The sequence below is a fragment of the Amphichorda felina genome (assembly GCF_050947745.1).
Source record: "Amphichorda felina strain 45539 chromosome Unknown scaffold_3, whole genome shotgun sequence".
Lineage (NCBI taxonomy): Eukaryota > Fungi > Ascomycota > Sordariomycetes > Hypocreales > Bionectriaceae > Amphichorda > Amphichorda felina.
Window position 1 is genome coordinate 740,562 of NW_028145047.1, and position 12,685 is coordinate 753,246.

The 12,685-nt window shown below is 54.6% G+C and overlaps 6 protein-coding genes across 6 annotated transcripts; 3 read left to right on the plus strand and 3 right to left on the minus strand.

The window, feature by feature from the left end:
• Positions 1–268: 268 nt before the first annotated feature.
• On the minus strand, positions 269–1,230 carry ACO1O0_002918 (GNAT family N-acetyltransferase; the record flags this gene model as incomplete). The annotated part of the gene is made up of 3 exons (XM_083192379.1): positions 269–484; positions 561–813; positions 866–1,230. The coding sequence occupies 3 exons, from the start codon at positions 1,228–1,230 to the stop codon at positions 269–271; spliced, it is 834 nt and encodes a 277-aa protein (XP_083051436.1).
• A 1,182-nt stretch (positions 1,231–2,412) lies between these two features.
• IDI1 (isopentenyl-diphosphate delta-isomerase IDI1) lies at positions 2,413–3,306 on the minus strand (the record flags this gene model as incomplete). The annotated part of the gene is made up of 3 exons (XM_083192380.1): positions 2,413–2,648; positions 2,708–3,046; positions 3,114–3,306. The coding sequence occupies 3 exons, from the start codon at positions 3,304–3,306 to the stop codon at positions 2,413–2,415; spliced, it is 768 nt and encodes a 255-aa protein (XP_083051437.1).
• A 998-nt stretch (positions 3,307–4,304) lies between these two features.
• Positions 4,305–5,600, plus strand: END3 (actin cytoskeleton-regulatory complex protein END3-domain-containing protein; the record flags this gene model as incomplete). The annotated part of the gene is made up of 3 exons (XM_083192381.1): positions 4,305–4,541; positions 4,597–4,831; positions 4,888–5,600. 3 exons carry the CDS (start codon positions 4,305–4,307, stop codon positions 5,598–5,600), a joined length of 1,185 nt encoding a protein of 394 aa, XP_083051438.1.
• Positions 5,601–6,438: 838 nt separating this feature from the next.
• ACO1O0_002921 (uncharacterized protein) lies at positions 6,439–7,893 on the plus strand (the record flags this gene model as incomplete). The annotated part of the gene is made up of 1 exon (XM_083192382.1): positions 6,439–7,893. The coding sequence occupies one exon, from the start codon at positions 6,439–6,441 to the stop codon at positions 7,891–7,893; it is 1,455 nt and encodes a 484-aa protein (XP_083051439.1).
• A 1,373-nt stretch (positions 7,894–9,266) lies between these two features.
• Positions 9,267–9,733, plus strand: ACB1 (long-chain fatty acid transporter ACB1; the record flags this gene model as incomplete). The annotated part of the gene is made up of 3 exons (XM_083192383.1): positions 9,267–9,360; positions 9,428–9,549; positions 9,584–9,733. The coding sequence occupies 3 exons, from the start codon at positions 9,267–9,269 to the stop codon at positions 9,731–9,733; spliced, it is 366 nt and encodes a 121-aa protein (XP_083051440.1).
• A 1,572-nt stretch (positions 9,734–11,305) lies between these two features.
• On the minus strand, positions 11,306–12,155 carry ACO1O0_002923 (uncharacterized protein; the record flags this gene model as incomplete). Its single annotated transcript, XM_083192384.1, has 2 exons — positions 11,306–11,811; positions 11,876–12,155. 2 exons carry the CDS (start codon positions 12,153–12,155, stop codon positions 11,306–11,308), a joined length of 786 nt encoding a protein of 261 aa, XP_083051441.1.
• Positions 12,156–12,685: the final 530 nt, after the last annotated feature.

Consider the following 12,685-nt stretch of genomic DNA (forward strand, 5'->3'; position numbering starts at 1 on the left):
CAGCAGGCTTGCCGTGAAAAGGCTTTTTTATGTATCTGAAATGACTGACTAGACCTAGTTACTGCAGACTGGAAGGAGTGAATCCAATTGTTAAAGCAAAATAATCACAATGACCGGCACGGCGACGGGAGGTTACCCTATATCATAGGCCTCTCAGTCTGCCCAAGATATCTGTCGAAAAGAGCGTATCCGTCTGATCCCGGGAGGCATCTACTGCGAAATTTGTAAGGGCCTGTCTTTGGCCTCTACTAGTGTTAGACACATCCCTCTACACCTCCGTCTCGCTACTGGTCTGAGGTGTAGCTGTCGACGAGTCAGCGACCTTCTGGGACTGGGGCTCACGGACCATGATATCCAGCCTGACAGGCACCGGACCACGCTCAAACGAGATGTCCTTCTTGTACTCGAAGCCAAACTTCCTGTAAAAGGCATTGTTTGCCTCGGAGCTCGACTCAAGGTACATGGGCCGGTTTTCTGCTTCAGCCTAGTGGGCCAGAATAATCATATGTCAGTAAGGAACACAGAAGATTACCAGTGGTTGTCAGGGGCATATTGCTCACCTTCACAATCATGTCTCGGATGAGCTTCGTGGCATAGCCACGTCCCCGGGCACCTGACTTAGTCCCGATGTAGACGAGGTAGTAGCTGTCCTCATCGCGCTCCCTCAAGACCTCGGCCTTGGTGTGGTGCAGCAGAGGGAGCAGCTCCTTGAAGTATCGCTTTCGCCCCTCGGCGGGAAGCTGCAAGTAGAGCTTGATGATGCCGGTCCGAATCATGGTCCACAGGCCATCCGTGTCCGCTCCTGGTGGCGCCCTGCTCCCCTCGTAAGTAGCCAAGATAACGCAGCTGTTTGAGGATTACCTACCAAATGGCGAGAGCATCGTAGTCGGGGCCAATAGTGGTAACCAATCCCTTATGGACATGGGACGCAACTACCGTCGTCATGAGAGCAACATGGAGTTTCCACCTGGCCTCAGGCGAGTATCCTCCCATGTCGTCGCCATCCAGAAGGTACTGGCTCAGTGGATCGGTGGCGAAGGCGTGGGACAGGGACAATCCTGCTGCCACACTCTCGTCCATACTGATCGTGCGGACAGTATCCTCCCAGGTGGGGGGAACGAGGGAGCATTGCTTCTCCTCGATGGCCGTAGCACCGCTAATCATACGCTCCATAGAGGGCAGAAGGTATTTCTTGAAATCCCTGATTTCCGTGTTACCGTCTGAGCTCATAACAGACACAATTGAGGCTTACTTTATATATTTTGATTATTATCCCCCGTGTGGACCTTTGATAACTGGCTTCTCGAGACTGTCATATACCTCGATGGATGGCGGAGGCAGTTAAGACTGGTGCGGATTTCAACCGACATCAATGTGGTGTTCAGGGATTCCAACTCCCAGACAGGTCTCGACGAGAGTATATGGGGGATGCCAGACAAGTTGGAGCCCTTGAACGGTATAAAGGAGTCTCTTCGGTGTACAGTAGACAAGGTGGCTTTCACAGTGTTCTGCAAGTGTAAGATAGGGTTGAATACTGGGGCAAGCGTCCAGCCGTATATGTATCCGTATATAGGTACATTGGTTTCGCCTCAAGGGGCAAGAGGAAACACGAGGTCAAGCACGGGACCATGCATTGATAGTGGGCTTTGCCTCCGGTGGCCCAAGGTGAGACTTCTCGAGATCATTGGTCACGGGGAGTATTGACGCGGGGTGCTGCAAGTGCTGATTTGTCGACAAAGCGCAAGCTGCAACATCCGTACCATTGGAGAATGTGGAGCATGTACAACGCAGCATGCGACGGTTAGCGGTGGTGTTTGTTTGCCCCGGCCGTCAACTATCGATGTAACAGAGGCGGCCCAGAGCCCGAACAAAGCAAATGTGTTCCAGGTCGGGTTCTGAGCCCCCAAACGCCGATTATCTTGTCACCAGATTCATCTAAAGCCGATAGTACTCGCTGATTCCATGCCCAGGCCTGGCCGATACTTGGTCAAGAGAGTTGACGAATAGTATGTGATGGCTGATGTCAACAGTATCATAATTAGCAGGCTTGGCGTAGCTCATGTATGCAAGGAATCATGTGGTGAGCGCCATCGACGTGTGAATATGCACGGCTCAACGAGTATGTATCGTCATCAGCTCTGGGGCTCCACCGCAGATAAACCATGAGTGCGTGGGGGTCTGCATCGACTGTACGCAAATCAAGGTCACTCGGCCAAAGATCGACAGTGTTGATGAAGGATGAGAAATAGATGTCAAAAATAAGTCCTTGTTAATTATATATAGATCCTTCGCCGCCGCTTCGAATGTGCCAGGGGTATGAAGGTGGATATCTATGCAAAGTCAACCACAAGCTCACATCTAATGCAGCTTCTGTCCGTAGCTAGCCTCGCAATGGCACGGCAATAGCAGAGCTCACAGCATGCGGCGAATCCCCTGCTCGTTGAGATACTTGTCGAGGCCAGAGTCGAGGTTCTCCCACCACTCAAAGAGCATTGAGTTGCAGATGAGCTTGAACCAGGGGGTGAACTTGAGGGAGGGGTCCTCGAACTGCTCCTTCAGGCTCTGGGGGTTGACGTATTGGATAGCCTGCACTTCGTTGGGGTTGGGGTTGACATCGACGTTGGTCTTGATGAAGAGGATATAGTCCACTGTTCCATGTGGTTAGCCACCGGGTATCACCGACTTCCACCCCGAGTTCATCACTCACCCTCATGCTCTCCCCACTTGCCGTCGCTAGGGGCCTTGTAATGAATGCGGGTCAGGAACTTGAACTTCTCGATGGGGACCTGCTCCTTCTTAATCCCCAGCTCCTGGTCTAGCTTGCGCTGGGCGGCACGCTTAACGCCCTCAATGGCGTCAGGCAGAGTCGAGCCAGTCTCGCCGGGGATGCCAAGAGGATGGGAGCAGCAGGTGTTGGTCCACATGTCGGGGAAGGTGATCTTCTCGGAGGCGCGCTGCTGGAGTAGAAGCTCGTTCTTGTCGTTGAAGAGGAAGACGGAGAATGCGCGGTGGAGGAGGCCCTTGTCAATGTTGGACATGAGGTGGCCTTGAGGTTAGGATCCGTTAGCAGACGGAACTCGAACTCGGCAGACTATGGGGCTAGTCGAGCGCACAGATCTTCTTGCTGGCCTTGCCAATGGGCAGGTCATTCTCATCGGTGACGATGCACACCTCATCCATCAGGCGGATCTGCTCCTCATCGTGGCCGGAGAGAGCCTCGGAGCTGGTATCGATGTCCGGGAAGAGACGCAGGATGGTCTCGGCCGTCATGGGCTGCGACTCAGTGGTGGCGGTTGTTGTCGACATAGTGAAGGCTGTAGACGATATTGGAAGCGCAGACAGGATTCGGGCTTGTAAGACACAAAGACACGTTGACTGGGCGGGAACTCTGTTGAGCTACTTGAATCGGATTGTGGTGGCATAGCCAACGGGATTTAAATATCTGCCCCTCGCCCCTCGCCCCTCCACTCCAGGCACGAAAGCTGATGCGGGGTACATAAATATACCAACCACAGTTCGGCCAATCTGCAGCCAATCCAGCTTGCTGTTTTTTGACTGCCTCCCCCTCTTCCCTTATCGTGGAGTCCTTTGTGGGGCGGGGTTACTAGTAGGATCGCCCAACTTCGGTGAGGCCCGGCACGGCAAGATCTTGCTTGGATCGTCCGAATTCCGCAACCCCGAGTAAAGTTTTCAGAAGGCCATGAATTGCTTTAATTGGACCCCATCGATTGACATAAATAGCTCATATAAAAAGGAGCCGATGCACAAGTATATTAATTGGACACCCAAGTTCTCTAACTAGCCTTCTCCTCGCGTCTGAATGTTACATCCCGATCATTCACGGACAAATGAAATCCGCTCGGAGCCCAATTCTTGCCCAAAGTTATGTGCTGCCTATCAAGTGTGAATGCTTCAAAGCCAGAAAAAGAAACAGAGCCTAGATCGCAGTCATTTTGCAAGGCTAGTAGTTGCACATGAAAGACGAAAGCCTTCCGAAATGGAGGGGAGCTAGGTATAACCAAGCACGTATGCATCAATTAGAGCACCATCGTACAAACGGGGCCGGCCTAAGCCTCCGTCTGTCAGGAGACCCGCCAAGCCAGGCTGAAGCTCCGTCACTGACGACGACGACCATCCAGCGCCCTCATGTCGACTCCTTCTCTTCTCCTTACGCCGCATGACTAAAGAAGCGATCCCATTCGAATCTGTCCCTCGTTTATCGCTTACACGTTTGCCTGGACACCCGTCCTTAGCTACCCCCTAATCACCGGGAACCCGTGTCGCGCACACGAGCTCCCGCCATCATGGCCCCTAAAATCGAGGCGCAGGAAGTCGAAACGTACTGGAATATCTTCTCTGCCCGTACGGGTGGTGGGAAGTACCTGACGGGCGAGCAGGCCGCTCCCGTGCTCAAGAACAGCGGCCTGCGTGATGACCAACTCGAGCGTGTCTGGGACCTGGCGGATGTCGACAATGACGGCAACCTGGACTTTGAGGAGTTCTGCGTGGCGATGCGGATAATCTTTGACATTCTGAACGGGGTATGACGCCGCTTCTGGCACAGTTCCCGAACGAACCGCTCATGGGCTTGTCTAGGAATATGCGGATGTACCGACGTCGATCCCCGACTGGCTGGTCCCCGAGTCCAAGGCCCATCTGGTGCAAGCCAGCCGGGCCATTACGGGCAAGCAGCCACAGTTCGAGCAGGTGGAGGACGACTCGGATGATCAAGGCCTGAAGGATGGCTTTGAGTGGTACATGAAACCCCAAGATAAGGCCAAGTACGAGCAGATCTACCAGGAGAACCGGGACATGCGGGGAGAAGTATCATGTGAGTTTCTACCATAGATACCATACCTTGACGAGCTAACTGACATATTCTCGTAGTTGGTGCCCTGGAAGATCTTTACGAGTCCCTCGACGTCCCCGACACTGACATTCGTTCGGCCTGGAACCTCATCAACCCATCCGCCGCCTCGACAATCAACAAAGACGCCTGCCTGGCCTTCCTACACATCCTGAGCAACCGCCATGATGGCTTCCGCATCCCGCGCACAGTACCGGCGTCCCTGCGCTCGACCTTTGAGCGCAACCAGATTGACTACCAAATCGACAACCAGCGCACCTCGCGCTGGGCGACCAAGGCGGACGACTCGACGAGCACGGGCCGCAAGACCAAGTTTGGCGAGCAGTACCTGACGCGACTCGGCCGCAGCGGCTTCAAGACGACGGGCACAGACTTCTCGACCGAGAAGACGGAGGACTGGGAGGAGGTGCGGCTCAAGCGGCAGCTACAGGACCTCGAGGACAAGATACAAAAGGTCGAGGAGATTGCCGATAGGAGGAGGGGCGGCAAGCGCGACACCAAGCCGGCGCTCGTCAAGAAGGAGCTGGACCAGCTGCTCGACTACAAGCGCCGGCAGCTGCGCGACCTAGAGGAGGGCTCAGGGAAGGAGTCGGCGGGCGGGAGCCTCAAGGGCATCACCGAGGACCTACAGACGGTGCGTGAGCAGGTCGAAGGCCTGGAGTCGCATCTGGCGTCGCGGCAGCAGGCGCTGGAGCAGATCCGGCAGGAGATTGAGAATGAGAAGGTGAGGTAATGATAGACATGGTAACCATTTCGACGGACGGAGTGTCAATATTACGGCTTTTATAGGTACATATCAATGGGGTTTTCCACATCCGCATCCGCGCACCTCTCCGGTCACCAAGCAGCCCCGTTGACGTATTTAGGTGCCCTCTCCCTTCCCAGCGTGCGGCTCGTGATGGTCCAGACGCAGATTGATGGCGTCTTGACCCATCCCACTCCCCCGGCGACTCGATCAGGGCGCCTGGGGCATAGAAAGACGTCAGTCGGCATGCCCCCAGGAACTGGTCTTTGTCTTTGAGGGCGGGATCAATATCCTTAGAAACACTAGTAATCCGATGTAGCATAGGCTGATATCTTTTTCTAGGGGATTTGGGCGCAACTCACCTGCGCTTCGGTCTCGGAGCAGTTCTCTCGGGGCTTGGACACTGCATCGCCCAGAATCCAGGTTCTCTCAATCCCTTTGACCTGGAGTCCTGGTCCATCGACAGCAGCGACAGTCTTCTCGCCCTTGAACTCGGCGTGGGCGCACGTGTTGAGCACTGTGAAGTCATACCGAGCGCAAGGTCGGCGCAGTCGACACCTCCAGCATCTTGGCGGCCTTGATCTACCGGATATTACTCCGTACTCTGTATCCATAAATGGCATTCGCCGACGCGGGGTCGAGCTGCTGCCTAGATAAGAGCACCCAGGAACTAACCGCCAAGGTAAATACATTGGATTTAAAAGACGAATATTTTCCTCAAGACTTCATGCTCACGGTAGTCCTCTGATCCGTGACGACGAGGTATGAGACCAGCTTAACCGACGACGACGATATCCACCCGCCCGCACCACGCCTCCATCCCGCAATGGAGTTCAAAGACTTATCCACAGAGCTCCAGGTTCTCATTTTTGGCAACCTTGGGTGCCGTAAAGCTACCCGGGCCCTCTGCAATGCTCGCCGCGTGTGTAGGAGGTGGAACGAGCTGGCGACAGCTTGCCTCTTCCAGACTATCACCATAAAGCATCCCCCCGACGGGGACTTTGAGAGATGGAACGCTATGCTTGACAGCCACGCTATCAGGAAGGCCGCTCGCCGGGTTGTCATTTACAGCCACCCGGAGGACCTCTCCGATCGAGACCTGGATGTCTGGAATGACTGGGGCGATGACGGCTATTATCCTGCCTTTACCGGGGCCATTGGTCGCATTGTGGACCTGCCCAACATCACGGACTTGATTCTGCGCTTTTCCAAAAACTGCTGGGGAGTTGAGCAGGATCTTGAGCAGAAGGTTTGGGGCTGGGAAGACTGTGAGATTGAGATAACCACGACACGGCTACGAACCCTCGAGGCCGTTTTCGAGGCCGTCCGGAAGCGCGCCACCAATCACCCCGACCACAGCACCATACGCTCCCTAACTATAAAGAACCTGCAGAACTTTCCACTACCAGAATTCGCTTCGTCCAGTCTATTCAAGGCTGTCACCGAGAGTATCGACACCTTGCATCTGCTGGTTGCCGAAGAGTGCAACGATGCCAGCCCGGACTATGACGTCGAATGCATAGAGCGCCGGACGTTTGAGCCCTTCCTCCACCGCGGTTATCTTACTCCTCTAGCCGACCAGCTCACTTCGCTGACATTATACTTTGGCGAATGCTGGGGCACCATTCCTGGCTTCTTTGACGGCAAGGGCCTTATCTTCCCACGGCTTAGAAAGTTGGCCCTAGGTTACTTTGTTATTTCGCATCACGACCATCTTGATTGGGTCTTGGCTCAATCGTCGCTAATTTCCCTACACCTCGATACGTGTTATATAGTGACGTATCTGAAAATCGGGCGGGAGCATTTAGAGAAATGGAACATGCCTCTACATGACTGGGTCGAGTTCCCAGATGCTCTGGGCCTGGACGGCGCCGAGTCGGATTACGAAGTTTGCTATACATTTTCTGGAACATGGGAGACAGTTTTCGACAGGGTACACACCAGTCTCCCCAAGCTCGCGGACTTCCGCTTCCGCCACGATAAGGAGGGCCTATGCTTCCTCCACCCGGATCTGCCCCGGACGACGGATCTCTCCAAGTCTCGATACGTGGGGTTCCATAGTGGTCTCATACCAAGCCCCTGGATAGAAGCTGAAGCAAATGGCAATATACCTCACGCACTCGAGGACCTCGATGATCTTAACGCCATGTCTCCGCAAAATCAGGATATTGCCAAGAGCATCATGAACCGTTCCAAGGAGAACGAGGGTGGCGACATGCGGGCATACGAGGCTCTGCTACGAGTCACTCGAGAGAGACGTTCTAGTGTACAAGCGGCGTAGTGTTTACACGGCTGGTGGCAGTAATTTGGTTGCGTTGCTGGGAAGGTGACTAAGTCTACATGTCATGCCGTTGGGATCAGAATCAGACAACACGGAGTATGGATTCCGACCACCACACAGCAGATATAGTGCCACATACAGCATTGCCTGATGCAGCGATATATGTACATGTCGCTAAGGCAATGACAAATGTGGGCGACACGCGGTGCACAATAAATAGGTCGACGTTTTGTTGTGGAAAATGTCACATCATAGTGTTAGATTAGTCACACCACTATTCGTAACACACGATAGTGTCAGAATGGGACTTTGCTCTACGCCCAACACCAGATCCACCTAGAAGTCCAACTCGGGCCAATTCACCCGACTGGTATGACGAAGTGGTGCTTCGTCAATTGGGCCGTCCATACCGTGACAAAAATCCAACCTAGAAGGTTAGAGAAGCGGGGTCGTGGGATGAGATCCTCAAGAGAGCAGGACGAACCTCACGACGGAGGATTAGGACAAAGAGAATGATTAGGCGTTGGTACTAGGAAACTTCCGGGGATATACTGAGCCGTTTGATTTTTGGGGATATGCTAGTATAACTAGGCTGGCTCGCCTTCTAGCTACAGATTACTTGAACGACGACTCCATGAAGCCCCTTGTAACAACCCTCGCGGCCCTTCAACTTTGTACAGTAAGGCAACTGCAGGCTCCCTCGAGACGACGTCTTCCCTGGCGCCACGTCCCTACTATAACAACGCCGGGAAATTAAAACACAGTAGAAAGAATTTATGTATCTGCCAATGTACAGCCAACAGTTATTATTGACGGGGTTTGAACAGGAAGGGTGGCGGCGTAAGGACACAGGAAACAAGCAGAGGAAATATATGGGAAACACGACAAGCTGTCGCACTCGGCGTCACCCTCACACCACGACGAAAGTATTACGGTGGCTGCACCAGAGAAGGCGCCTGCCAGGTGGCCGACAGAAGAAGCACGTGCAAATCGGCAGCCACGCAGGCTATCAGTCCTCGGAACCACGAGACATGTCCCACTACTGACGCCCCACAAGGACGTCACCTGTGGCCCGCAAGGCCCTCATGAGTCGCACCGCACCTTCCATCTCGCACATGGAGACGGTCACTGGAGCCCATCACTGGGCTCCGGACCCTCAGGAACCCCTCCTTCCCTCTTGCTCTCGACCGGCCCCGCTGCGCAGAAACAACCCCAACAATATCGTCAGCCTCAACAACCGTCCCTCTTTCTCCTCCTCCCATCCGTACCATATCTTGCTACGGCTGCTCTACATACCCCGCAGTATCTCTCCGCATACACTTGTCGATACTTGTCTTTTGCTACAGATCTCTTCACTAGCAACATCGCCCATCATGGCCGGCGACAGCGCAGCTTTCAAGACGGCGGTTGAGGACTCCAAGAAGCTGGTGTCCAAGCCCAACAACGATGAACTCCTCAGGCTCTACGGTACGCCAACCGCCCAACCCCACATTTGCATACACGTGCCAGCTGACATTCCTGCTCCTCCGTACAGCTCTATACAAGATTGCCAACGCTGAGGACATCACCAAGGCCCCCGCCCCCGGCATGTTCGACCTCAAGGCAAGCTCCCTACCCCTACCCCGCGAACCCCCATCGAACCCCCCGCTTTGGAACGTATACTGACCGCGGGACTCTTCCCCGGACACAGGGCAAGGCCAAGAAGAACGCGTGGCAGCAGGGTCTCGACGAGGGCCTCACCCCCGCGCAGGCCGAGGAGCAGTACGTCGCCCTTGTCGAGAAGCTGAAGGTGTCGTGCGGCTACGACGCCAACAAGGACCCCGAAGCCGTTGGATCCTAGAAGGAGCGTATCCGTTGGCGTTTCGATATAAACAGGCGTTTGCAACGTCGTCTTGACCGCTTCGAGGAATCATTCCTTGACGACGATTCCGACTAGTAATCGTAACGGCAAGAAGGGGAGCAGGGCTGTTCGGAATTCGGCCATCGTCTCTTGGCAGGCTTGATATGTTTCAAACCATTAGTAGAGCTAGAGATTTCAAGTCTAGTGATTATTGAGCATACATCGATACCCGACGATTGCACAATGTCTGGCATACTTGCTCTCTTCGTTGCAAATCCGTTGCAAATCCGTTCCAAATCTTATCGCCATGAATGTATCATGATCAGTGTCTAGAGCCTGGGAGCAAGAAGCCCCATAAAAAATGCCATTCTTCCAAAGCCCAACTTCTCTCAGTTCCCTCAACTTGTCTTTCGGGTATCAGCCCAAAGCGCATATCCTAGTGCTAGTGATTCCCTATTCTCTAACCTAACAACGTACTGTTCTTGGTACCGGCATCGCCAATGTCCAGCTAGGTAACCACACCAAACCCTTGCTGATGATTTCACTCTAAGACATTAGGCCCCCCGGCACCAGTCCAGTGACTTTACCGTAGGTAGACAAAAGGATGATGGCAGGGAATGCTGTCAATAGTAACGATGCTGGATGATACTGTATCAAATCAAACCCCCCATATACTAGTACTATTCCGTCGTACTCATACTGCCCAAGTTATTAACTGACCACAAGAGGGTCTAAGGCCAATAAGGGAACATGGTTATCAGACAAAGGGCCCGTTGCCCGGCAGCTTCGAGATGAAGCAGCCAGGACTTGTGTTCCTCCGCAACAGGTTTTGCCGTTGAAAGTCAAAACAGTGGAAACACATGGCAACAGATTGCAAAGGGCACCGTGTGGCGCTTGTCTCCTGGGGCGTTATTAGCCTTGCCGCTCACGCGATGACAATGACTACTACATTCCAATCACGGCAACTCATACCAATATCAAAAACGTGGGGTTGTTTGTTTTGTCTCACACGTCAAGTTGCGAGCTCTGCCGCGTTGACTCGTCGCCATTCACTCATTCATCTATCACAGTTCAAGTTGCGCTCAAATAGTGCAATGCTGAGTACTATTGTATACGAGGGCCACCAAGCTGAATACATACTGGTGAGTCTGGAGATATAGATCTGGACATGTAAATCTTTGATATAAATCTCCAGACTCACAAGAGAATAGGAGCTACCGAGGGACGGTAGTAGGTATAAAGTGTAAGTATGTACCAATCCCATAAACGCGCAAACCGCCGCCGCTGTCGCCAGGGGGCATGAAAAATTCTGAATCGCTCTTTTGTTGCCAAAAAACACCAGCCCGTCCCAACTCCAGTAGCGGAAGGGATTCGCTTGTCGGAGGTGAGAACCACTTTGCAACCAGGCCACAACGTCGCAAGCAACTTTGCACAAGGACACAGGCGTACCGTGGGGATACAGCCGTGCCCTAGGCGCTCTGTTCGTAAGACTCATTAGGTCGTGGCCACGTTGAGATGTTCATCCCAAGTTCCCGGCCACGCAAGACTTCCGCTCGTCACCGGAACGATGGCTTAGAAGAGGGTGACGAAGCCAGCGGCAGCGACCAGGAGAGCGAGGCTGACACCGGAAGCCGAGGCGGCACCGGTGGGCTCAGCGGGCGGGGGAGGAGCAGGGGTCTCGGCAACCGGGGGAGGAGTGCCGGCAGCGGTGGTGGTCTCCGCGCCCGTGATGGTGCTGTTGGCAGTCGTCCAGTAGGTGGAGGTGAGGCACGGAGTAGTGGTGCTGCTGCTGGTGGGAGGAGGAGTCGTCGTGGTCTCTGGCTCAGGCTCAGGCTTCGGGGTGGTGGTGGGCGCCGGGGTGGACGTGGTCTTGGGCTGCTCCGAGGTGGTGCTGGTGCTGGTGCTGGTGCTGGAGCTGGTGCTGGTGCTGGTCGAGCTGGTGGTGGCGATCTCGGGAGTCTCGAGACCACCCTTCACGTTGTAGGCGGCGGCGCACTCGGCGAGGTCCATGGAGTCGGGGCAGCACCAGGTCTGGAGCTTGGTGTCGTGCGTGCAGTAGTAGCCAGTCTCGCAAGAGTCTGGGGAGGATGTTAGCAAATGACGGTCCATTTGTGCTTGGCGGCGCGATGGGGAGCAACATACTGCCAGTGCCGTCATTGCAGCACTTCTGAGCAGCCTCGGGGTTGAAGCAGTGGATCCACTCGTCTTCGGAAGGGCACTGGGCGAAGCCAGCACCGCAGGCCTCAGCGCAGGTGTTGCCCTCAGCGCAGTCGCTCTCCTCGGGCTGGTATCCGAGGGTGTCGCGACGCGAGAGGCCCATGCCAGCGACGGGCATGACGGCCAGCTTGTAGGGCTGGGGGTTGGCAGCGGCGCTGGCAGCGCAGGCCAGGATGGCGACGGAGGTAGCCGAACGGAAAAGCATTGTGGCGGGTATCGGTCGGTGAATAGCTGGATAGCTAGCAGGAAAAATGACTCTCAGGATTGAGCAGGTCGGTAGCAATAACAAACGGCGAGTGCGAGGGAGAGTGGTTGCGGTTGCTATAAAGAGCGGAACGAGCACGAGGATACTCTGGCAAAGAAGGGATAAGGCTGCAAGCCCAAAAGGGAACGAAGGAGCACTGGCGATGTTGTTGCGGGAGGCAGAGTCGAAGGAGGAGAAGGCACAGCAGCAGAAGAAGAGGTCGGGTGGCACTATGGCCTGCACACAGGCGGGAGAGTGGAGATCTCCTTTTAATTTTACCTGAAGGGAGGCATCGCGGTTGGCTGGCCGTTGCTCATTTCCCCCCAGCACCCGCCCAGCACAAGTTGCTTTGCCCAGTAGTGGACCGAGCTCCTGCAGGGTGCCTGAGTTAAACCCCTTTGGGAAGTCTGTTCAGCCTGCCCAGCTTGGTTTCATGCCCGATTCCAACATGCTCCGCAATGATTGGGGCCCCGTCCAGCAAGCCTTTTTTG